The 25,474-nt window shown below is 40.3% G+C and overlaps 1 protein-coding gene across 1 annotated transcript in view; it reads left to right on the top strand.

Annotated features, from left to right (window-relative positions):
* Positions 1–25,046, top strand: part of RBL2 (RB transcriptional corepressor like 2) — a 31,274-nt gene extending 6,228 nt beyond the window's left edge. The window contains exons 3-22 of the mRNA XM_083513574.1: positions 1,999–2,199; positions 2,760–2,824; positions 5,921–6,049; positions 6,755–6,915; positions 7,006–7,070; positions 8,906–9,092; positions 9,844–10,010; positions 10,696–10,805; positions 11,111–11,214; positions 12,540–12,677; positions 12,846–13,010; positions 14,540–14,651; positions 14,984–15,259; positions 15,839–16,107; positions 20,226–20,402; positions 20,500–20,571; positions 21,055–21,157; positions 21,817–22,022; positions 23,027–23,191; positions 23,463–25,046. Coding sequence (XP_083369700.1) covers positions 1,999–2,199; positions 2,760–2,824; positions 5,921–6,049; positions 6,755–6,915; positions 7,006–7,070; positions 8,906–9,092; positions 9,844–10,010; positions 10,696–10,805; positions 11,111–11,214; positions 12,540–12,677; positions 12,846–13,010; positions 14,540–14,651; positions 14,984–15,259; positions 15,839–16,107; positions 20,226–20,402; positions 20,500–20,571; positions 21,055–21,157; positions 21,817–22,022; positions 23,027–23,191; positions 23,463–23,633 — 3,043 coding nt within the window. The 3' untranslated portion in view covers positions 23,634–25,046. The remainder of the gene's footprint in view (positions 1–1,998; positions 2,200–2,759; positions 2,825–5,920; positions 6,050–6,754; positions 6,916–7,005; positions 7,071–8,905; positions 9,093–9,843; positions 10,011–10,695; positions 10,806–11,110; positions 11,215–12,539; positions 12,678–12,845; positions 13,011–14,539; positions 14,652–14,983; positions 15,260–15,838; positions 16,108–20,225; positions 20,403–20,499; positions 20,572–21,054; positions 21,158–21,816; positions 22,023–23,026; positions 23,192–23,462) is intronic.
* The last annotated feature ends 428 nt before the right edge of the window (positions 25,047–25,474 follow it).

Genomic DNA, 25,474 nt, shown 5'->3' with positions numbered 1-25,474 from the left:
GTACAGTTTGCTGTACTTAGCCTCAAGATGGGAGACTGAAAGGGAATAAAAAATAAAAGTCTTGTGTTTAGGAATATTTTTCTGCAAAAGCATCAGACTGATTGTCAAAAGTGTGAACTTCATTAATAGACCCTATTTAAAGGAATTGTTCAATTAGCCACAGAATTGCTTTGCTGATTTTTATAATAATAATAATAATAATAATAATAATAATAATAATAATAATAATAATAATAATAATTTATTATTTATACCCCGCCCATCTGGCTGGGCTTCCCCAGCCACTCTGGGCGGCTTCCAAAAGAATATTAAAATACTATAATACATCAAACATTAACATAATAACACAAACATTAACATACTATAATACATCAAACATAAACATCATCTTTTAATTACACAACTGCTTTTGGGGGGTCCTACCTTCATGCAGGGGAGGCTGGGGGCAAAGGGGAGGCTGGCCTGCAGAGTGCCCAGGGTGGCACTGAGCTGCTCCTCCTGGCGCCCTGCACAGGCAAAATGGGATGGGATGGCAGCACTGCCCTTGTCCTTCACGCTCCACTTTTGGGGGCAGCAGAGGCTTTTTGGAGGGGGATTGGGGCCCAAAGGGGGTGCTCGGGACAAGCAGCAGCTTTGGCAGGCCTCCTCAGCAGCCCAGAAAGCCGGCCTATGTGAAGAAAATGAGACTAGGCCAAGTAGATTTGGCCTTGCCTTCGCCCCACCCCCAACCCAGCTGGCCAATCGGCTGCGTGTAGGGGGCAGGGTGAAGGCAAGGCAAGGCCTAATCTACTTGGCCTGGTCTCAATTTCCTCACATAGGCCAACTTTCCAGGACCCAGGAAGCCCAGCGGAGGGTAAGGCAGTAGGTCAGTTCATAAAAAACTTTTTTTAAAATAAGTAAATATCCCTGCTCTAGTGAATTGAAATTTCAGCCTTCATGACATAGGAAAATGGCCAAGTAAACAACTATTTTCGTGGAGGAGGGTCAAGATATTAACTGATATGCATGAAATTTCATCTATAGCTATATAATCCCCAGTGTAGTAAGATAAGACCTTTGGAGCAGGCATTTTTTTAAAAAAAGTTTTTTATGAACTGCCCTAGTAGGGCAGTAATTGTTCCTTGATAATTTGTCACCCCCCCCTCCATGATGGTACCTGGGGGGGGTCCCCGCCCCCCCTTTCCTATGCCCCTGGATAAAAGACAATGGACTAGCTGCATGAGAAAAGGAAAGAGAGTAACTAAGTAAACGCAGGTGGAAACACTGGCTCTCAGGTGAGACCTAATACTTAAGGCAGTCTGAGATCACTTATGATTGCAAGTTAAGATACTTTCATGCATTAGAATCAATATCTCTATATATGTTGCTTTTTCTTTGATGTGTGCTTTAGTTGTAATTATTGCTTTTAAATCCTGCTAACTTGTCTCATCTAACACTGCTTTGTATAGATGGTGGGAGGTTCTCCAATAGGGTAGCATGATCCCTGTTGGGGTCATATTATAAGATATCTTCAAAAAATTATACAACCCTATGTCATATGAGGCAATATACTATTTCGCCTATGTAGCATTTTTATAGCAATTTTCCTTAAAGTAGCCTTAAAGCTACAGGATGTTGCATAGTCTGCCATAGGACTGGCTAAGAAGCAATCACAAAATATGTGACCACCATAATTGAAGAGAGGCTATAATAGAGTTGAAAATGGAAACATCGCACATGTTTTATGGGGGTAACATTGAATAAATGTTGTTCTACTTAGGGCGGGGGAGAGAACATTCAGAGGAATAGACAGCAGTGACACACAGATAGTCTTAGCTACTTAAATTTTAAAATAGGAAAGAGGCTGTCCTTCGTTTTCCTAATTAATTATTAAAGCGTTTGAAAATTAAGATTCCTTGCATATTTTCTATTGTAGTCATGCAAAGTTACATAAATCACAATCAGTTTTTAGAAAGATACTTCATAAGACTATATTTCTGATAATCTAAATGTCTTCAGTTTGATAGAATTTTTTAACAAGATGAAGAAATGGGAAGATATGGCAAATCTACCCTCCCAGTTCAGAGAACGTACCACAAGATTAGAAAGAAACTTTACAGTTTCTGCTGTAATTTTTAAGAAGTATGAACCCATTTTTCAGGATATTTTCAAGTACCCTCAAGATGACCAACCACGCCAGCAGAGAGGAAGAAAACAAAGGTATGGAATTCTTATATTAATTAAGGTATTAATACATTGTTGTTGTTTAAAAAACTAAGATTTGTATTCTGACCCCATTTAATTGGAAGTAAGTTGCGTGTTAGTTTCATTGTAACCTAAGTAAATATGTTTAGTACCTTTTGTTAGCTAACTTCTTAGGAAATGCCCTCCCCAATCCTTGCTTCGCTCATCTGCACTAGTTCACCTGTCCCCTTTCTCTGTCCCCACCATCAGTTACTCTCCTGCTTCTAAGTGTCTTTCCAGGCTTCTGACTGATGGGCAAAATTAGATGGCCATGCATACTCTCTGTATCCTTGCCCTGTTTAATGAAACAAAGAACTATGAGGACTGTAAGTGCTGCACAACATCCCTCCTAGCCTGAAAGCTCCTGAACTGTCAATCTAGAAGGAAAAGAATAAGGAAATCTATGTGTGCAGCATTCACAATACAGCCCAGAGTGTATCTGACTTTTCTATAGGAGTGGTATATTTTTGAGATCCTTCATCATATAAATGAAAATATAATAATTTGTTTCTTTTTATGGCGTCATTACTAAAAAGGAGACAGCCTTGCACAGTCTCTGAAGTTTTTCAGTTTTCCTGGGTGCTGTTTGTTTATGCAAAAGGTAAGAACTGATGTTTAATATTGTGTTCCATAGCCTTCATGATACTATCTTTTAAGAGGTGTGATGATAGCAATGTACCTTAATAATTGCTCCAAAGCTGTAGAATGATCTTTCTTTTATAACTGCCTCCTTTTTCATTTGGATTTTGACTTGGTTAGCTAGTCTTCTGTTTTTCCCTTTAAAAAAAAGGTGTGATTAATATGGCCACGCTTCCCTTACATAGTTAGTGAGGGATGCTGTCCCTGTTTTGATGGTGTCGGTTTGTCTTTCTTTATTCAATTTTTTACCCCTCCCCTCCTCACAAAGGAACCCATAGTGTTAAACACATCAGTAATAAGATTATTTGTTTAGTATTTATAGCAAACAAACCCACAGCATCATTGTCTCAAACAGTGATTTCAGGGTTTCCAAGAACAGTATCTCTCCGTCCATCAAATACTTGGGTAAAGAGGGATGTTTTTCAGTTCCTCTTGAAAGCTATTAAAAAGGAAGACTCACCTCACCAGGGAAAGCCTTCCACAAATTGGGAACCACTACTGAAAAATCCCTTTTATTACCATTTTCATTGTGTTTTGTTTCTCTGAGCTTATTGATTTCAGTCAACCTTGCTCCCAGTTAAGTACACATAGGATTGTATCTTTAATTCAGTATTGCTTGTAGTGATGTTTGGGTATCTGAAAATTGGTTGAAAGCTCTCCCTTTTAAAGCTTGATGGGAAATAGCATAGCCATTCTTCTTGTTCTCTTTAACAAGCTTGGAATTATGGGTGTTGGCTGTTAAATGGGACCTCTGTTTTAACCTTGTGTATAGATTTATCTTAAGTGTCTCTAATTTGTCTGAAGGTATGAAGTGTCTATATAATTTGTGGAAGAGGCTTTGGTTTACACCCATGGTAGACTGTTGTCCTAACAATTCTTACACTCCTGATGGCTTAAATCAACTATAATACAAGTACAAAAAAGTTGTTGTCTAAACTGAGTATTTCTATTGGCTTTAAACATCTAGTCCTACTTTATGTGCTGCTTTATTTGTAGTAATAACTGTTGTCAAAAGGTTGACTGAGTAAATATATAACATTCGTAATCTGTTACAATGTAAGAAAATAATATGAGCATCACAGCTCATTGAGATGGAATACAGTTCCTAGAACAGTTCCTAGAATGCATTCTATTTCAAAACCCACTATGAATTTGTTTTCAAAGGAAAAAAGAACCGTTATTTCATTGCTGAGATTCATACCAGTTGAGCAGGGGTGGGCAGAAGGTATATTGAGATTTACTGGTAGATCTCTGGATGATTTGAAGTAGATTGGCAAGGATTTCTGACTCTGTAGTTTAACATATCCCTGTGAGCTGAATTCTGATACTCAAAACAAATTTATTGACTCATAATTCGTTTCTTCTATGCCTTTTGTACCTGGCTCTGGATAGTGAATCTTGGGTTTCAAAACCAATGTAGATATTGCAACCCTGAAAACTGCCCACTTCTGCAAGTAAAGTACAGAATAATTGCTTGGACATTGAATCTAAAAGGGGAGACTGATGGAAGCAAATTGACTAGGATTATAGGGGTTAGTGTCAGAAACCACAGGACTTTTTGTCTATCTCTTTTTTATTAACCTTTTTATTTTTAAGTATTAAAGACTTGCAATTTAATGAGAACTATTAATGAGCTTCTGTTTTCTAGCTTATTATTCAGTCCATGAGAACAAATTGTTTTTTGTTGTTGTTGCAAGAATGGCAGCTATCTCCCATGGAATACTTAAGGCTTTAAAATGGGATAATGTAGCTTGTAAACTGTGAAATGGAGTTTCACATGCACAGGCTTCATTTGCTTTTGACAAATAGCCATGGGACCTTGTTTGCACTGTTTTTGAGGGTTTCTTCTGCGTTTATCATGGCAACCACATTTCAAGGACAAGTTTGGGCTTGCCTGTGTGACCAGCTTTGCTTAAAGATAAGCACTTGCAACTTCCTTTCTCTGCACAGAAAGTAATATAGATTTATTGCTTACTACTTCTGGTGCAGATGAATTAGCCTCTTGCCTAATGTGTGTGGTAAGACAAGTGCTAAGGTACTGTAAACAAGCATAGTATTAACAATGCAGTTGCTGATGATTAGTTATTCTGCTTCTCAGATTTTAAGTAATTCAGTATTATCTGTGGTTTATTTAAGGTGGAAATGTTCTTTATTTGAGGCAGCAATTAAACAGTAGCAGTAGTCTCACTGTTTTGCTACTTAATTTTTTAAAAGGAAAATAGCAAATAAGAAATTAGAGAGTAATATGGCTGAACTTTGAAATATCAGTTGTCCTAACACTCCTGCTTTGGAAGTTATTACATGTACAGTTTTTAGTTTATAGTATTACAGTATTAATGTAAATTATCTGTAATTTACATGACAACAGTTTTAAATCTGTTGTCAGTAGGTGTCTGATCCATGCATTTACGTTTATAATGTATTTACATACCTGTTCCAGTATTGCATAAGCGTATGGATTAATGAACACTGTTGATGCTAAGCTGGTGCTCTTCAGATGTTGTTGGAGTACAACTCCCATTTAATTCTGACCACCACTCATTCTGACTGAGGCTGTTGGAAGTTGGAGTCCAAAACATCTAGAGGGCAGCAGGTTGGAGAAGTCTAGTTTATTCTATGAGAAATTTTCTAAGGATTGCACTCATCTTGTTAAAGTTTGGAGCGCTTTTTAATCAACATTTATTTGTAATACGTTGTAGGATATCATAACACAAATTGATTTCTAAACAGTGAGAACTTAAGTACAGTAAGAAAGGAGTAATAGTTTTACATTAACATGAAACTTCTAAAAAGGAGCATGTAATATTTCAGAATGCATTTTTATATTTACCCAGAGGGAATACTGAACATTTCCCCATGCTTTATTTTTCAGTCAAATTTTTTTTGATAGTAACAGTGAACAATGTATGTGTTTTTAAAAGATTCATGAGTAAAGGACTGTAAGGTAATATTGGTAACTGTCCAATCTTAAAACTTACAGTCATTTGCATTTATTTATTTTTTTGAGAATTCTGAAATCTTCTTAAATGTAATTCAAATCTTGTTTGTAATCTCTCAGGCAATTTCCCTATGATCAGTGATGACTTAGTCAATTCCTACCATCTATTATTATGTGTCCTCGATCTAGTCTATGGAAATGCTCTCCAGTGCCCAAATCGTAAGGAGCTTCTGAATCCTAGTTTTAAAGGTACATTTTAAAAATCTTTTTATAATGCTGCTCATGGTATGCTACAAATTCATTATTTTGAATTTTTTATTTAAAAAACTTGCTTTTTTAGTTTGGCTTTGAGTGTAGTGAACCAAATATTACATTGAAAGATTAGGTGCGCCACACTGAGCGGAACTCTAAAAAGGATTAAATATAATGCAGGTTGTTCACCCTTTTGCTTTATCTGCACATTTAATGTTCTCTAACTTTGCCATAGAAAATACAGCAGGCCAAAGAACATATTGTTTATCCATACACAGGGCTGGATTGATGAAAAGTGAAGGGAGAGAAGAGCATGGTTTGTATCATAGTCTTCAAGAAACAAAAATTCCTTCATTCCTTTTGATTCACACAAAAAAGCCCAAATGTTTGCCGCAGTGACAGCGATGGTCAGTGAATGAATACTGATTTTAAACTCTGAATCATAGATTTGAGTTGAGAAAGTGTTATTTTTAATATAAATAAGTATATAGGGAATTTTCGATTTTGCCTGCTGCGTTCGCTCCTTGGTGCTGATGTAGTACCTATTGCTGATGTTATTTCTGTTGTCTGGTCTTTGACTGCAATAAAGATTGATTGAGTGTTGGAATTTTTTTTCATAATAAATTTAGTAAACCTGAAACATGCAAAATACTTTTACTCCTCTCTTCCCCTCCCTACCCCCGATGCTACTTGTTATCATAGGGCTGCCTGAAGACTTCCATAGTAAAGATTTTAAGGTGTTGTCTGAAACTCCTTGCATCATTGAAGAGCTCTGCTCCTTACATGATGGTTTAGTATTGGAAGCCAAGGGTATAAAAGAACATTTTTGGAAGCCCTATGTGAGGAAACTTTTTGAGAAAAAGGTATGTAACTAATTTGAAAACTTTATGCTTCATTAATGATTTGTCATTATTCCATTGCTTGCACTTAGCACTAGTTCTGTTTTCTTGTAGATTCTAAAGGGAAAGGAAGAAAATCTGATGGGCTTACTGGATCCTGGAAACTTTGGAGAAAGCTTGTGAGTTTTGTAGAACAATAGCATTGGTAGTCACAGAATTTGCTGAATACAGAGGTTCCATTAGTTTGCTTTCAATCTGTCACAATATCCCTCACCGCTTAGAGCTAAGTTTTGAAGCCCAGACTATCACTGGTTGTGGTATGAAATTTGCTCCTGTAAATTACCATATTTTGAAACACTCAGTTTTAGTTACTTGTGAAATCCTGGGCTATAATTTTTTAGCTTCCTCAAATGCATTTGTACCTTTTTAAGGTATTTTAAACAGGAACATCCTTGACAAATTGCCTAAATGTATGTATGTGTTTATGTGGGTATGTATGTATGTACAGTGGTACCTTGGTTTAAGAACAGTCCTGTTTACGAACGATTCGGGTTACAAACTCTGCAAAACCAGAAGTAGTGTCCTGGTTTGCAAACTTTACCTCGGTCTCAGAACAGAATCCGAACGGTGGAAGGGCACCAGCAGCAGGAGGCCTCATTAGGGAAAGCGCGCCTCGGTTTAAGAACAGTTTCATTTTAAGAACGGACTTCTGGAACAGATTAAGTTCGTAAACCGAGGTACCAGTGTGTGTGTGTGTGTTTATTAAATTTCTATCCCACCCCTTCTTCCAATCATCCATTTGCCTTTGAATGTGCACCAAGGTCCCAAGATTAGTTGAGTTTTCCTAGCTCTCTTTTCACCTTGAAATATTAAAAGTCAGTGGTTGGACCATAGTTTTCTTTCTGTCTCCCCCTTTTCCTTTAACCCCCAAAAATCTGCTTCTAGGGGTTGGGAGATTTGGGGTGTGGTGAAGAGGGTTGCAGATATCTCCTCCCCACCCCCTTCCTCTACATTAACAAATGATCAACTTAAGATCCAAATCATTTCCCATGTTTGCATTATCATAACTTGGTTCAAGATGAAGCTGGGGGATGAACAAGCGTTTTGTCCAAACATGTAGCTGCTGGACCCTGGCTTAATATCTTGGCTTCGGTTACATTTAATGGAAGACTTCTTGGTTTGATTGCTTGCCTGGGGAAGCAAGGAACAAGGCATCTGCATATGTACCTGAAAGGTTAATCCATATCTTGGCTTCATAAACTAGAGAGGTGATAATCTGAGCAGAGCAGTTCTGTCAGCAGTTTCATCTTATACAGTTAGACATCTGCTGGTTACTTTATTATATTTTGATAGTTCTCAGTAGGGCTTTTTTCAACTGGAACTCACCAGAACCCAGTTCTGGTCCCCCTCCATTGTCATTACAGTGGTACCTCGTGTTACGGATGGGATCTGTTCTGGAGGGCCGTCCATAACGTGAAATGCCCGCAACTCAAAGCACTGTGTCTGCGCAGGTGTGCGGCGCAATTTGGCGCTTCTGCGCAGGCACGAGCAGCGAAACCCGGAAGTAACCCATTCCAGTACTTCCGAGTTGCCGCGGGACATAATGCAAAAAGATGCAACATGAAGCGGACGCAACATGAGGTATGACTATAAGAGAACAAGGAGGGGTGAGTTCCGGCACCTCTTTTCTAGAAAAATAGTGCTGATTCTCACTATTTAGATTGATGCCATAACAAAAGTCTCATTTTTAATTATTATTTTGAGGAAATAAATGTTGGCTTAGTAGTTACACTTTGTAAAAGTTATCATAGAAGGAATCAAAGATCCAACAGTTTTCTGTGGTAACACTGTAGAAATTCTTACCCTGTTTGACTTTTCTCATGACAGAAGCGAAAAGGCCTAGGAAGACCCTTTTTACTGAAACGCTTCCCTCTGTTCTGTTGCAGTCACTTATATTTTGAGTACTCAACACTGTTTATCTCTCCCCCCCCCCCACACACACACCCAAATATAGCAAAGCCATCAACAAGGCCTATGAGGAGTACATATTGTCAGTTGGAAATCTAGATGAGCGAATATTTCTTGGAGATGATGCAGATGAAGAAATAGGAACCTTGCGTAGATGCTTAAATACAGCCTCAGGCATGGAAACAGCCAAAAGAGTTCAAGTGAAATATAATCTGCAGGAGCATTTTGAACGAGTGAGTATAGTGTGGTCTGTCGTGTGTTCTATTGGTGAGTTGTTGTCTGTCCTTAGAACAGTCATAGTAGCTTATTGCCCATGGTCAGTAGGTGACAGAATTATATCTCTGGGTGTATTTGTGTTGCTCTGGTGCATTTCCAGGCCCAAATCAAAGTAAAGGTTTTAGGCTTTACAGTAATAACTTTAAGATCTTCTGCTGTGCTCACCCTCAGGTTGGCAAGGTGGGTTGCCAGGATGGAAAGGCACTTCTTTATGCTGGTCCCACGGCCATGCTGGCCCTTCCATTGGGCCAGCACCAAATCTCTATGTTGCAGACTTCAGGGAAGGACCTGAAGATGTACCTATTCCAGATATGATGCTTGTTAACCAAGTGAGGGTCTAACTCAGGCTTCCTCAAACTTGGCCCTCCCAAATGTTTTTTGGCCTATAACTCCCATGATCCCTAGCTAGCAGGACCAGTGGTCAGGGAGGATGGAAATTGTAGCCTCAAAACATCTGGAGGGCCGAGTTTGAGGAAACCTGGTCTAGCTGAATTACATTCTCTCCAGTTTTGTTAAGTGTTGATTTGTAGCATTTTGAAGTTTTAATTTTGTAATACCTTTGTCTCTTATTTTGCTTGTAAGGTCTTTAGATGGGCTTTGACCCAGAAAAGCGGCCTAAAAATATTTTAAATCATGAAATAATTATTTTTTATGTAATCATTGTAGTAACTTCAGTTCTTAAAATATTTTCATGTTGCTGCTGTTTAGGCAAAATCCTTTAGAATAGCAACACCTCTTACTGGTCGAAAGTATATAAAGGAGAGCGACCCGTGTACAAGTCCTATTTCCATAGCCACATACAGCTTGACCCGACTTCATACAATGCTGACAGGCCTGAAAAATGCCCCTAGTGAAAATCTTGAGCAGATTTTCAGGTTAGTAGAATCACTGCTTTGAAATGAGTTGGTCTAATCTTCCTGGAACATTACAGACCAGAAAGCCAAATATAGAAAACAAGATTTTTTAGAATACTTGAAGGAGTTTGATATTATATTACTTCAGAATACATAGTATTGTGATCACAGATGCATGAACAGCTTTGTCATTTCCCCCCTCTCTCCATTTGTGCAGAGATACAGTTCTCTGGAGTAATTACCTTTTAAGATTACATGTAGCCTCTTTGTGTATAAGAAAGCATACACTGTGTTCTTCTTATGCTCCCCTGTTCATGGATGAAATAACGATACCTGTTGTTATAACTGGCATTGAATGGTATTTCATTACCATGGTAAATCAGTTTATTTGTTGGAAATGCAACACGACAAAATGTAATAAAATTAGCAAAACTAAACATGCAGAGTTCCATCTTGTGGTGGCATTTCATGCTAGTCCTACTCAGAGCAGACCCATTGAAGATAATGGACTAGGCTAACATAGGTTTGTTAGTTTCAGTAGGTCTACCCTAAGTAGACCCTGGCTGAAGGCAGTATGTTAAAAATAAAATAATTCTATGAACAATGGCTGGATAAAAGTGGTATTACTTCATAGTGTTCTGAAAAACCATATCACCCCTTTCTTCTTAATTTACAAAAAAAAATAATTGGTTTTTTTTCTGGCCAGGGCTTGTTCCAGGGATCCTTCTTTGTCAATTGCCAACAGGGTGAAAGAAATGTATGACATTTATTGTCAGAGAACACCGTCACAGGGAGAACCTGGTAGCTTCTCTAAAGGTAAGGCCATACATATATAAAGCAACTTCCATTGTGTTCTGATATTTCCAGTGATCCCTGTACACAGTGCAGCTAGTATTTGAAAGTTGCCTGGCCTTTGAACATGTGTTCTGTCCGAAATCTGAACCATCTGGAAATAGTGCAGTATAGCCTTATAAGAACATGTTTGTAATTTCTATTTGTTTCAAGGGATTTAAAAGTAATTGTTGTTGTTTGGAAGCATTCCCCTCCCCCATTATGATTCTTTTTAATGGCAGCTGACGAAATCTAGCCCCAAGTCTTGAATTTCTTTTCTTAATGTGCAGAAATTGTTGGAAAACACTTTCGTCTTGCTGAGGTCCTTTATTATAAGGTATTGGAGTCTGTCATTGAGCAAGAAAAGAGAAGACTAGGAGATGCTGATTTATCTGTAAGTAAGTCAGAATAGTTCGCATAAATTTTCAACATCTTTTATTTCAAAAGAAACTAATACAAAATGAAATACTTACCTACAATAAGAATTATGGTAATCAGTCCATAAGCTGGCACCAATTTAGTCATTGTTTTCTGCAGGGTCTTTAAGATTGCCTAACCTCGTAGTTTGTGTAAACATAATGTTAAACTAATGAAATTTCTGTTGCCTTGAGATCAAAGCAGTTTATCCTCTTCTATGCAATAGTATAACCTCTCCTCCAGAGAAATTGCTATGTGAGTTGCAGTCTCCATGACAGTGAATAAAATGGTCGTTTTAAAATGCTCATATATAAACCTTGGCAGTATTAAAAACATTTAATATTGTTGACAGGTATTGTTATCCCAGTTGTCCCAGAATAACCAACAGACGCTGGCTGCATGATAAGTCCATTGCCCAGAAGGGATCTGTCTTTATAAGTGGATGAGACCTGTGAGGTGTGCATATTCCCCAACAAAGAAATGCTGCCTTCCTAAATTGAAATTAAATGAGGAGTCTGTGTGTGCAGGAGATTCATGAACATGGGTCTTCCTGTCCTATTGATTGGCCATAACTGTGAGGTTTAGGAACGAGTGATAGAGATGCATAACTCAGACATTTTCCTTTGCCTGCTCAGTGTCAACTTCCACCTTACTGGTGCAAATTAGTTAGTGGCAAATTACCGTATTTTTTGCTCTATAGGACACAATTTTTCCCCTCCAAAAATGAAGGGGAAATGTGTGTGTGTCCTATGGAGTGAATGCAGGCTCCTTGGCTTCGCTGCGACGCGCCTGACCTGGAAGCCGGAGGAGGAACAGAAGGGTCTCCTTCTGTTCCTTCTCCAGCTTCGCTGAAGGGCGCTGCGCCTTCTCCCTCTCTGCGCAGCGCCTCTCCTGTGAAGGAGAGGCGCTGCACAGAGAGAGAACTGTGCAGTGCCCCTTCAGCGACGCGCCTGTCCTGGCTTCTGCCTTAGCCCTGCGCAGCCTCTTCGGGCAGGGGGAGCCTTCATCCCGCTGCCCTGAAGAGGCTTGGTGCGGTTATCCCAGAAGCCAGAACAGCCACACGGTATCCCAGAAGCCAGATCCCTCTTGCTGTTCTGGCTTCTGGGATTCAGAATAATTTTTTCTTGTTTTCCTCCTCCCAAAACTAGGTGTGCCCTATGGTCCAGTGCGCCCTATGGAGCGAAAAATATGGTATAGCGTGTTAGATTTTTTTAAAGGACTTGCTTGAATAAAGAAATGCTTTTTGCGTTTTTATGCTGAACTGATTGAATTCTTCATTGTACAACACTTTTTCTATCCTAGGGGATTCTGGAGCATGATGTGTTTCACAGATCTCTCATGGCTTGCTGCCTTGAGATAATTATTTACTCTTACAAAGCAACTGATAGTTTCCCATTCATCGCCGATATATTTGATGTTCCTGCCTTTCACTTTTATAAGGTGAATTCTTTTTTACCATTTGCTCTGACTTCTAAAAGTCAGCAAGGAAAATGTTATAATTTACTAAGAAGTTAACACCTTTTAACTTTTAAAAATGCTATTGAATTTCATAGTAGTTTCAAAGACATAGCAATGTATGTTTGTTTAAACTTGCAATATTTGTTATAGGTGATAGAGATTCTGATTAGAGCAGAAGATGGCCTTTGCAGAGAGGTAGTGAAGCACCTCAATCACATTGAAGAGCAGATTTTAGAAAGTCTGGCATGGAAAGTGGAATCACCATTGTGGGACAAAATCAAAGAAAATGAAAATAAAGTTCCCACATGTGAGGAGGTAAAATATGGGGCTTATCTGCTGTGTGTGTGTATACTTCTTTATTTAGTACTTGGGAATTTATTCTGCCTGTTTAACCAAAATGGGAAGGATTTAGCCTCCGTTCATCAGCTGAGAAGCAGAGGGCTGACTCCTGTTTTTGCAGTCTGTCTGAATTGGACCCCACACACCTGTCAGTCAGATTCTAAGTCCAGCCTGCGGAGAATTACCACCAACTTAACCCTAAACCAGCACTATCCAACCTATTAGCCTATGGAAGTTTCAGGCTACAACTCCCATCATCCTTGATGTTTGGCCATTCTGACTGGGGCTGATGAGAGCTGTGGTCAGCACTCATTGCCCCTCTCCCCTACCCCATTCCTCTACTGAGGCAACTCCTTTAAAACTGTCTGCAGTGTCTGCCAGCAGTGCTTTTTCTTGTAGTCAGTGAAGCTATTTAGGATGCATGGATTCAGGTTGTTCAGCCAATTCTACATTAAAACTGCCAGCAGCTTAGCCTCTATTAATATAATGGGCACAACCATTCCTTGAGTCTTCATGCCCTGCTATTGGTCAGTAATGGGTCCTCCTTCCTTTAGACATCATTTGATTGTTCGGTATCTCATTTTCTTTGCCCAGTGAGAGCAAGAGGGTGAGTGAAATGGGGGGAGACTATTTGCCAGCGGGCTCATCATAAAGGTTTAAGCAGACTTTCATGCAGATCCAGCTCGTTATCCCTCACTACTTTCTGCAAGAAAACACTGAACCAGCAATTTTTAAGAAAATCTAAATATGTACATTAAGTAAAGAACCATTCCCCTCCAATGTGCCCAACTGATCTAGTTCTATTAGAATGTCGTTGAAGTCTGTCACAGCAGTCCAGGATTATTACTGGAGTTTCTGGCTCCTGCATGAAGTAACTAGAAAACAGATTAATCGTGTTTATTTAACTGGTACTGTGGCTGCAGTCTTGTACCACCTTCCTGTGAGTAAGTACCATTGAATTAAATGGGACATGCTTCTGAGAAGACATGTATAGACATGTATAGTAGACAGTAAGGCACAGATCAGATGTCATGTTTCTAGATATCTCAACCATGCTATGAGATAGTGTGCTTTCCTGTTCCTACATGTTTATTTATTTAAATAAATGTATGGTCTCTTAAAAAAAAGAAAACGGATCACATTAAAATCCCCCATCCCAGTTTGCTTATAACTGGAATTTTCTATTCTATTTAGATCCCAACTTGCTATTGTTACAGCTTCCTAGGGTTTTCCAAAACTGTTGTTCAAATCTTGGGATGTAGTCAAGTCTGGGACATCATTAGCCACAGTTTGCACTAGATTAAAACCATGATTTGGAGCAGTTTTGGTAAATGGTAACTCCTGTTTTGGACATAACAGTGGAGGTTAAAAAAATCAACAAGAAGCAGCAGGGAGAAAAAACTCGACCACAAAATGTTCTTCTAATGGCTGACCTGGACTACAGAGAGCAACATTTTTTAAGAGGTTTTGCAAGGATAAAAAATGCATGAATCTTGTGTTTTTAGGTAATGCCATCTCAGTATTTTGAAAAGTCAAATGGGAACAGTGTGGCAGGTTCCCCTTTAACCCCAAGGAGACTGAATGAGATTCGTGCTGAAACTGGAACACTGGGAAAGGGTAAGATTTATTCAGCTTATCACAAGGTGCATCTTGTCTCAGTGTTTGCACATCAAGAATATTACTACTTAAACACCACCTCATATTGGACAGGGCATAATCATATTGAGAAAAAGGCCTGAGGATGATAATAATCAGCTGTGAGTTACATTGGCGTATTCACAAGGAGCATTCTCTTCCATGAAATTGACATAGTAAAATAATCTGACAACCTTGCCACATACAAAATGTACATGAGCCCTTAATCTGATGTTTTGAGTGGGATTAAACTTCTAACAAGAAGGCATTGGATTACATGCACTTCTCCCCCCACTTTCTTTGTCAATCTGCAGGCCTTTCATCTTCTCCAACCACGCTTTATGAGAGATACAGCTCTCCGACAAGTAACCCTACGAGGAGAAGGCTCTTTGTTGATAATGACCCCCCTACTGAGGCCACTCGGACTCCTGTGAGGGTCTCCCAGCAGCCCGTGATCAGTACAATGTCTGTTCAGAACGTCTCCACAGAAACAATACCTGTCACTCCTGTGCCTGGGCAGACTTTAGTAACTGTAGCGACCGCAACTGTGACTGCAAATAATGGACAGACAGTTACAATACCGGTACAAGGTAAGGAGGATGCATGGTCTTTGCAAGATATAGGAAATAACCACTACGGTGGCTCCCAGTGCCATTGTTGGGGTGAGGATTGTAGTGAAGTGGGTGAATCATATAATTGAAGAGTTTGAAGGTTCCCTTTCTCAGTAGGGACCCTCTTAGGAGTTCCTCCACCCTCAGAAGGGGGGGCGGTGGTGGGCAGCCCAGAAGAGAGCATACTCTGTGGAACCCCTAAATAGTGGAATTCCCTCCCACGAAAGTATGTTTGCACCTTCTACCATATAATGAAGGTGCAACTTTTAACCCTGACCTTTGACACTTGAGGTATCTATTTTTAGACCAGGGTGAGAGGGTCTGTAGGGTAGAAGTAAGAGAGTAAATAGTGTCCCCAAAATTCAGACTTCCCAGTACGCAAGCTACTTTCAGCCCCAGAAACAAATTGGCTTCCCCCCTTTTTCTCAAAGTTCAGTATGTACATATTCATATACTTCCCTAAGTAGTAGGCACCTTTTGTTCCAATTGTTTCTCGATTTTTTCCCAGCTGTCCATTTGCAGCATTTCTTTGCTCTTCCTTTGCTCTTCCTTTTACAGGCATTGCCAATGAAAATGGAGGAATAACTTTCATTCCAGTCCAGGTCAACGTAAGTGGGCAGGCCCAGCCACTGCCCAGTTCCATCCAGCCTCTCAGTGCCCAGACCCTTGCTGGGACTCTCAGTACTCAACAAATGACTGGCACAGCCCTTCAGTTACAAGGCCAGTTCCAGCAGATTGCCCTTCCCGGAGAGCGACAAAAGCAGCAAATGGGCAGTAGCAGTGCTAAGTCCAGGAAGGCCGGCTCACTCGCACTCTTCTTTAGAAAGGTACATCCAACATAGAAAATCACATGTGTCACTACAGTGCTGACTTGGCTGGAAATCCAAGCTTGCTTTCTTAGGGTAAGAACATCCTCAGGCAGGGAGATGTGTATGATAAACTCAGACCATTTTTTTCTAAGTCTACTCTGCCCATCGTAAATAAGAGTTCAAAATCCACATTGTTCTAGCTGATTTTACTGCAACATTCCTCAGTCCTCAGTCATGTTCAGACATATTAGTTTGAACTTCATGCAATCTCTTACCTTTTATGATGGTGATTTAGAAGAGGTTGTTGTGCTTCTCACATTTATACAGAGTACCACCCCATAACTGCTTCTGATTGATTGATTGATTGATTGATTGATTGATTGATTCTGCAAAGGGCATTTTTGGCTGCCAGCCAGCCAGGTGTTCTCCTAGAAAGGGATGCCTCTCTTCTTCCCAACCCATTTTCCACCCCCATAGCATTCCCTGGATTTACATTCCTGTTAAAAGGGGGGCTTTGTTCTTGCTTGCTTGCTTTCCAGCCACCTTTTTGAAAAATAATAGCTGAAGTGAAATTTTGTTGATAAAATTGGGTATATAAGCTTAAGGAATACAACTCACATATGTTAGGTTTGTGACCATAGTAAAGCATTGTTTTTATAATAGGCATCAACATTTTTTGTATCAGTTCCAATGTTCATTAAAGTCTATTGACTAAGAAACAAAAAGTACAAAATAGAAAACCCAGCCTCAGTAGAACCCGTTATTAACACTACTCACTCCTGAACAGGCTGGCTATTGCTCAGGCAGGTCAACTTTAGACAACTGCTTTATGCTCAAGACGGGACCGAGACGGCTCTGGTCGCCCTAACAGATGATCTCCGCAGGCAGCTGGATCGAGGCGGGTCAGGGCTGCTGATTCTTCTAGATCTGTCAGCAGCCTTTGACATGGTCGATCACGAACTCCTGGACCACCGCCTTGCCGACGTGGGGATCCAGGGCACAGTCCTTCAATGGCTGCGCTCGTTTCTCTCTGGTCGGGGACAGAGGGTGGCGCTTGGGGGGGAATTGTCATCACGCCACTCCTTGGTGTGTGGAGTGCCTCAGGGTGCAATTCTCTCCCCGATGCTTTTTAACATCTTTATGCGCCCCCTCGCCCAGCTTGTCCGGAGTTTTGGGCTGGGTTGCCATCAGTATGCTGATGACACCCAACTCTATCTGTTGATGGATGGCCATCCTGACTCGGCCCCAGACACGCTGACCAGATGTCTGGAAGCGGTGGCTGGATGGTTACGTGGGAGCCGGTTGAAGTTAAATCCTTCGAAGACAGAGGTCCTCTGGCTGGGGCGGGACGATATGGGATCGAGGGGGCAACTCCCATCTCTTGCGGGGGTGCAATTAGTGCCAGCACCGTCCGTTAAGAGTTTGGGTGTAATCTTCGATACCTCCCTCTCTATGGAGTCGCAGATTACAGCTATAACAAAGGCGGCATTTTTTCATCTCCGCCAAGCTAAGCAGTTGGCCCCTTATCTCTCTCGTCCTGACCTAGCCACTGTGATCCATGCGACGGTCACCTCCAGACTGGATTATTGTAACTCGCTCTACGTGGGGCTGCCCTTGAGACTGACCCAGAAACTCCAGCGGGTGCAGAATGCCGCGGCGAGACTCCTTATGGGGTCTTCGCTGCGAGAGCACATTCATCCGGTATTATACCAGCTGCACTGGCTCCCGGTGGAGTACAGGATCAGGTTTAAGGTGCTGGTTTTAACCTTTAAAGCCCTATACGGCCTAGGACCCTCGTACCTACGGGACCGCCTCTCCTGGTATGCCCCACAGAGAAACCTACGGTCTGCAAATAATAACATCCTCAAGGTCCCAGGCCTCAGAGAGGTTAGGCTGGCCTCAACTAGAGCCAGGGCCTTCTCGGCTGCGGCTCCAAACTGGTGGAATGCTCTGTCACAAGAGACTAGGGCCCTGCGGGACCTGACATCTTTCCGCAGGGCCTGCAAGACAGAGTTGTTCCGCCAGGCTTTTGGTCAGGGCGCAGCCTGACTCCCTCCTCTGGCAACCTGCACAGAATTTTGTTTAATCGGTTGCCATCAATTTGATTTTAACTAATTTTTATAATGAAATATTTTTAGAATGTGTTATTATTTGATTGTTTATTTGATTGTTGTTAGCCGCCCTGAGCCCGGCTTTGGCTGGGGAGGGCGGGATATAAATAAAAATTATTATTATTATTATTATTAAGCACATTATTGATAAACATGTCTTGCAATTCCAGCTAAATATTTATGTGGCTTTCATTGATTTGAAAGCTGCTTTCAATTCTATCTTTTGGGAGCAAACTATAATCAATGGGAGTTGGTATGCAGCTTTTCAAATGCATAATGGTGCTATATTCTGGCAAATCATTGCGAGTTAGAATAAATGGAGGGCATCCATCTGACACTGTTCCAGTTACAAAAGGAGTAAAGACAATGATGCCTACTTGCCCCCCTTCAATATATTTATAAATGATGTAGCTGAGTTTCTAAGAGGTGAGCACTGTTTTCCAGTAAAAATCAGAAATATTTAGTCCTCCTTTATGCAGATGATGCAATCCTGATTTCCTGCACCTAATTGGGCTTGCGAAGACTGCTGAATTGATTCAACTTGTATTGCAAGAATGAGCATCTTACTATAAATTCCCAAAAAACAAAAGTTATGTATGATATTTGGCAAATCCAAGAAAACTCACAATTGGTCCCTCAATGGAAATACACGGGAGCAAGTATTCTCTTTTAAGTATCTCAGTGTGGTCTTTCAGTGGACAGGGATATGGTCTGCACAGGTCCACTCAAGCACCCTATTAGCTGGTAGAACTTGAAATGGACTATTACAATTCCACCTTACGAAAGGGGGCAACTTGGTTCAGCCTACTTTAGAACTTTGTAAGACTAGGGTGTTGCCAAAGTTGTTATTTGGAGCACCACTGTGGGCCATGACTAATTTAGATCACTGGAGATAGTGCAGAACAAATTTTTACAACCTCTATCTTTCTTAGGAACTCCTTTATGTTGGCCCGTCCAATTTGCTAATGGAAGGACATTTAGTCTTGTCTGTGTAAAGGCTATCATTTTAACATTTGGTAAATCTACCTTGGCAGAGATGGATACAGTGGAATAAAAAAAAGCATAAATTTGTTAGATTGACAAATCCTGATCCCAGAAGGGAAGGTTGTCTTTTGCAAAGACTTGTTTTTTGTTGTCTGATGTAGAGAGGTATATATACTTTAGAACATCCACATATCTTGCCACGGCTTTACAAACTTGTGTAATAAAACTTAAAGGGGGAATGGGAAATGATTTATCTTCTAAAGGTCAAGGAGTAAAAATGTAAACCACTACAGTGGTACCTTGGTTTACAACCATAATTTGTTATAAACCAAAATAGGTTGTAACCCAAGGCACGCTTTCACCAATGTGGCCTCAAAAAAAAAATTGTTTGTAATTTTTAAAAAAGGGGTTGTAATCCAAAAAATGGGACACACACTTCCAGGTTTGACATGGTTGTAATCCAAGACAGTTGTAATCCAAAGCAGTTGCAAACCAAGGTACCACTGTATTAGTAGTAGTATTCTTGTTATCATCATTTTTATGTGTGTAATGGCTGTTTGCTAAACACAATAAACCAAACTGACTAACAGGGACTAACAGTCATAGCAGTTCTGAGAAGGAAATGACAACATTCAGACATTTTGCCACTTGTTTGGTAATGATTTATTACCCCTTTCAAGGAAGATACTTCAAAAGGGTCTCTTTGAATTAACCAAGAAACTTCATCTTAAGAATTATGCATTTTCTTAACTCCATTATAAAATCCACAGTAATAGAACAAACAACAGATGGTTTCAGTCTCTGAATGTTTACAGCACCTATCCTTGATAGGATCGTTGGAGGGTAAAACATTAAAACAGAACAACAAAATGTTCTCTTACACTTGGTTTAGTTGGAAAATTTAGATATGGCATACGTTTGTTAAAAATACCAAGGTAGGACCAGTGACCTTAGTGTACATAGTTCATTAACAGATATGAAACACAGAATTCTATAAACACCTAATATAGGGTAATTCTGACAGTCTCCTCTCTGTATTAGGTATTCCACTTAGCAAGCATCCGTCTGCGGGATCTCTGTCTTAAACTGGATATTTCGGATGAGCTGAGGAAGAAAATATGGACATGTTTTGAATTTTCGCTGGTACAGTGCTCTGAACTCATGATGGACCGGCATTTAGACCAGCTCTTAATGTGTGCCATTTATGTAATAGCAAAGGTAAAGGTTCACAAAAGGTACATTTTGAGGGGGGTGCTAAATAACTTGAAAGAAGAGAGATCTAGTTATGGCAATGAATCCCCCTATTGTGCTTTAGGTTACAAAAGAAGACACATCGTTTCAGAACATCATGCGCTGCTATAGGACCCAGCCACAAGCTAAGAGCCAAGTAAGCAGGTTTTTCATTTGTTGGTTGGTTTTAAACCAGTATGCATTAATGATCTTTCTTCCTTCTCATTTCACCATTTAAAGATTTTGCTAAATATAAATCAAATAAAACACGATAAATCAGATCCCAGTCAACTGAGGGCACTGGAAAGCTTTCCAGGTCCCTACCCCGCCTGCCCCCCAGAAAGTCCACATCAGTGTAGAACACCCACTGAATATAGTGACCCTAAGTTAGTCGTGCCCATTAATTTCTATGGGTCTGACTATGTGCAGTGCATACAGAAATTAATCATTGCTCACTAGGAATGTCCCATTGGAATGAATGGTCCAGGTCCTGATTGCAGCAGTTCGTATAATAGAGCATATTTAGAATTTTCCATAAAATAATTAACATTTATATATGAAGCCTCTGTTTATATTGAGACAAGGGAGTAATATTCTGTAATTCTTCTCTTTCATCTACCACAACTTTGGCTTTTGGAAGGTGTATCGAAGTGTCCTGATTAAAGGCAGAAGACGAAGGCATTCAGGCAACAGTGACAGCAATAACCAGCAGAATTCCCCGACTGAAAGAAATAAGGATAGAAGTAAGTGGCTGTAATATGTTTTGATGAAAGATTTGGCCCCTGCGGTTGCCCTACCCTTCTCCAACTGAAGGAATCCTGAAAAAGGATGCAGCCATATGTGCACTTGCTTGAGAACAGGCCCCATCAAGCACAGTAGGGCTTATTTCTTTGACCATGGAGAGGACTGAACTGCATGTGAATCCAGGATTGGAATAGAGCAGGGGTTCCCAACTTTTTTGGCCATTCCCTACCTAAGCATCTCTAAAATCCTGATGCCCTGTCCCCTGTGACATATAATTCTTATTATTCAAAAAGTGAGTTCCTATTTATGTAGAGGAAGCCTAAAAGGCCATTCACTGTTAACTCATTCTCGAATTGCCCCCCGTGGGGCGTGTGCCCCATGTTGGGAATCACGACTCTAGAGTGTCCCAGGCTTCCTGTAAGCTTCTCTTAAGCTGCCTGCAAGACAGTTGTTGAGCAGAAAGAGCAGCACTTAGAAATCCTGGCATTCCAACAAAGGCCATATGAAAAAGCAGCTGGATAACCGGCACCTGCTTTAAAGCGTTATTGGCTGGGACTTTTGATGATCATCCAGTAGCAAGAGGAAAATATTGATATGTATGTTTTGTTTAGCAAGTTCTTTAGAACTTGATGAAAAAACTTCCATTGTGCCTTCACAGCAAGCAGAGACTCCAGCCCAGTGATGAGATCTAGTAGCACCCTGCCAGTGCCACAGCCCAGCAGTGCTCCCCCTACTCCAACGCGCTTGACTGGAGCAAACAGTGAAATTGAGGAAGAAGAGCGCGGAGACCTGATCCAGTTTTATAACAACGTCTATAGTGACCGAATTAAAGGCTTTGCCCTGAAGTACTCTTCATCCAATGGAGTAAGAAGCCTTTCCTGCTTCGTAATAAGTCTTATTAATGTCAGAAAAACCCAATGTTGTGCAGTCTACTTTGTGGTCCCAGAGACAAGGGCCCATTGCTGCTTTTAAAATAGTACCATAGACAGCGGCAGTAATGCTTCTGAATACCAGTTGATGGAAACAATGGGAGGGGAAACGGCTGTTGTGCTTAAGTCCTGCTTGTGGGTTTCCCAGAAGCATCTGGTTGGCCACTGTGAGAACAGGATGCTGGACTAGAGGGGTCACTGGCCTGACCCAGCAGGTCTTTTATTATGTTCTTACTGGTGAAGGATATGTTTTGTTTTTGTGTGTTTACCTCCAAAGGACATTTGGGGGTGGGTACAAACTATATTTATACCACATCTAGATTATTATAGTAAAAGGTCTATGTCCAGCTCTAGAAACTGCACTGCTAGTAGGACTTCTTTTTTAGTCTGCATCTAGACATAGTCTGTTATGCTAGGGTTGAGTCTCAAGCAGCAAAGCTTTAGCAATATTTGTTGCTTTTGAATTAAATATTGCGAGGGGGTTAAAAAATGCATCTCTAGATGTAAAATAGTGTGGCACAAGTGTACAGAGTAACATGAAACAAGACTTCTTGAACTGAACTATCCAGAACGGTTTTAAAACTAGTTACCATGTCTTTTTCTCTATAGGTTTGTCACTTGAACATCTTTGACATTTGTATATTTGATGCATTAGATAAATGCACACTGTGGAACACAGCATTCACTTTATGTGGTAAATGCAGGTCCTCTAATATTTCCTTAAATATTGAAATAAATATAATTGAGTTGAGTGCTGCTGAATCTATTCCAGATTGGTTATCCCAGTGTATCTATCTCAGTCTTACTGGTGCAAAAACAAAAGCATACTCTGAGTCATTTAATGGTGTGGATCACCATGCAATGACTCAAATGCATACCATCCTGGTTTCTTTGCTGTGTGGATAACTGCAGATTAATTTTGCTATTTTTGTATGACAGGCTGAAGCTCCTCCCCTGTCTCCATATCCTTTTGTAAGAAGTGGCTCTCCCCGCAGAATACAGCTTTCTCAGAATCACTCGATTTACATCTCCCCTCACAAAAACGAGTTTGCACTTTCTCCACGTGAGAAAATATTCTATTACTTTAGCAGCAGCCCATCAAAGGTAAACGTTTACTATTGATCTCCAAACTCTTCCATTAGCTAATAAGTTAAAGATTCTAACAAGCTTAATTTTAATGAACTTGCATATAATAGTAATTATAATTTAGCAAAACATTTATATATACCATTTTCTTTGTAACATCATAGCTTTTTGAGACTGGTGTTTTTTGTTATGTATGTGACACATGAATCAGATTCAGAAAATCAAAATTCCCTGTTTGACTTGAATGAGAAGTAGACAGCATTCGGTTGTTCTTTGTGGTATGTTTCAGAGGCTTCAAGAGATCAACAGTATGATTAGAACTGGAGAGACGTCGACAAAAAAGCGTGGCATTGTCCTGGAGGAGGGGGCTGAATCACCCGCCAAGCGCATCTGCCCAGAAAACCACACAGCCCTCCTGAGGAGGCTACAAGATGTGGCCAATGACAGAGGTTCTCACTGACCTGGGGTTTTATTTGTTCTTTTCCGTCTGTTATGTTGCCAGTAGTGACAGAGCTTGCAATCCTAATATCTTTGAAGCACTTTCCATGGAGAAATGAAGTATTTGAGCCCTTTCCAAGGATGTGCTGCTTCTAGTACCAGGTGCACTGCAACTCTTGAAGAGGCTTTAGTCTACCTTACACCAGAGGACTGCAGCGCTATAATCCTACTGAGCTGGGAAGAAGTGGAGACTGTTTCCTCCAACAGTCTTGAAGCTGGGACAGAAAAGGTCCCACCCTCTCTTAACTTAGGTTATGCGAGTGGCAATGGCTGCAGTTAAAACCACAGCTGTTTAAATTTATTGGCAGAAGTGACTGATAAGTCCAGTAGGAACCCCGCTGATAACTATTTTTCCTACTAAATTGAGAACATTATTTTTTTGTGCTATTTGGTAAGCCTATCAGTGCAATGCTTGGAGTTTGTGGTATCAAGAGGGAAAGGGTAATTCAGATGGTGATGATGGGACTGATACTGTGACCTTGGCTACCTGTTTCAGGAAACTGGCAGTACTGATGGCTCCAGCACACATAGCAGGCCGTAGTTAAGACTACACTGGAGCTAGACTAGAAATGGTATTTTAGGCGGTCTTTAGGAAAAATTAAGGTCATTCTTTCCTAGATGTCTTTTTCATGTGCCCTTCCAGTAATTAAGATAATAAGGGGGGCACTTTATGTATATACAACACTTTGGTTTTTAGCTGTGCAATGATTTAAGTGAATTCCTACCAAGAGTAACTCTTAAACAGCTCTAAAGCATTCTTTCGAAATGCGGATTAGAGGTGTGGCTACTTCACAATGGCACTTTTAAAACAAAATTAAATAGCCAAACCTTAATATAGAAGTTGTGCTGAATTGCCTAAATTGTATTTATTCTCAAAGTACACGGTGGTAATGCTCAGCTTCTATATGAAAATTTTCTAGGGTGTGATTACATGCCTTCCCACTTCAGCAGCTGTAGGCAGTGCCTCCAACACCAGCTTTTAACATTAAATTATGCCTTTTGCAGAAATGGCATACCATTATGTGGCAACAATGCAGGGATCCAAGTGCACTGCACTTGCTTAACCTATATTAGACTCTTTTTACAAATTAGCACTTTTAAGAAGAAAATGGTGACATGGACTTGCCAGCAATCAGTCTGCACAAGGCAAAGCAGCTGGAATTTGTCATGAGCGAAACAAGCAAAAGAAGGCAGTGAAAAACTGTGCACAACGGGCCATCAAATGGGTGAGTTTTAGAGTAGTGAGATTACTCTTTTGATAACTGCCAGTGTTTCTGAACAGTGGCCATATTGTGTTTTAATGGTAGTGTGCAAATGTTTGCAGCAAATCTACAGCAGTTTCAACCCTTTCTAAGATAAAATCAAAACTCTTTAAGCCTGCAGTGTTTTACTTCTGCTTTGTTAGGTGACCAGCTAACACATACATATACACTAGTAGTTTCTAGAATTTCCACCAGCATTTATTTATTGCTAGGCCTATTATGCCCTTCAGGGATATATTAAAAAAATCACTGCTGCAAAAACAAACTGACCTTTTTCTTTAAGTAGACCAGTAATCTGTCACCAATGAACTACTGTCTCAGGCTGTACCCCTGCAGGACCCAACAGGTAGGAACCTCAGTATACAACACATTTGCATGCTTGGTCGTGCTAGAAGCCAAGCCTTCCATATAGCACAGGAGTCTTGGGACAACCTATGTTTAGTAACCGTAGTGATTAGACCAAAATTTTAAGGAGGTCTTTCTGTTTAATTCTGAAGTTGATGAACTGAAAATATTTCCAAGGAACAAGAGTGACAAGACA

Source organism: Podarcis liolepis (assembly GCF_965112155.1).
Source record: "Podarcis liolepis genome assembly, chromosome: 7".
Lineage (NCBI taxonomy): Eukaryota > Metazoa > Chordata > Lepidosauria > Squamata > Lacertidae > Podarcis > Podarcis liolepis.
Note: the sequence above shows the minus strand (reverse complement) of the source record. Positions and strands in the feature narration are given on the sequence as shown.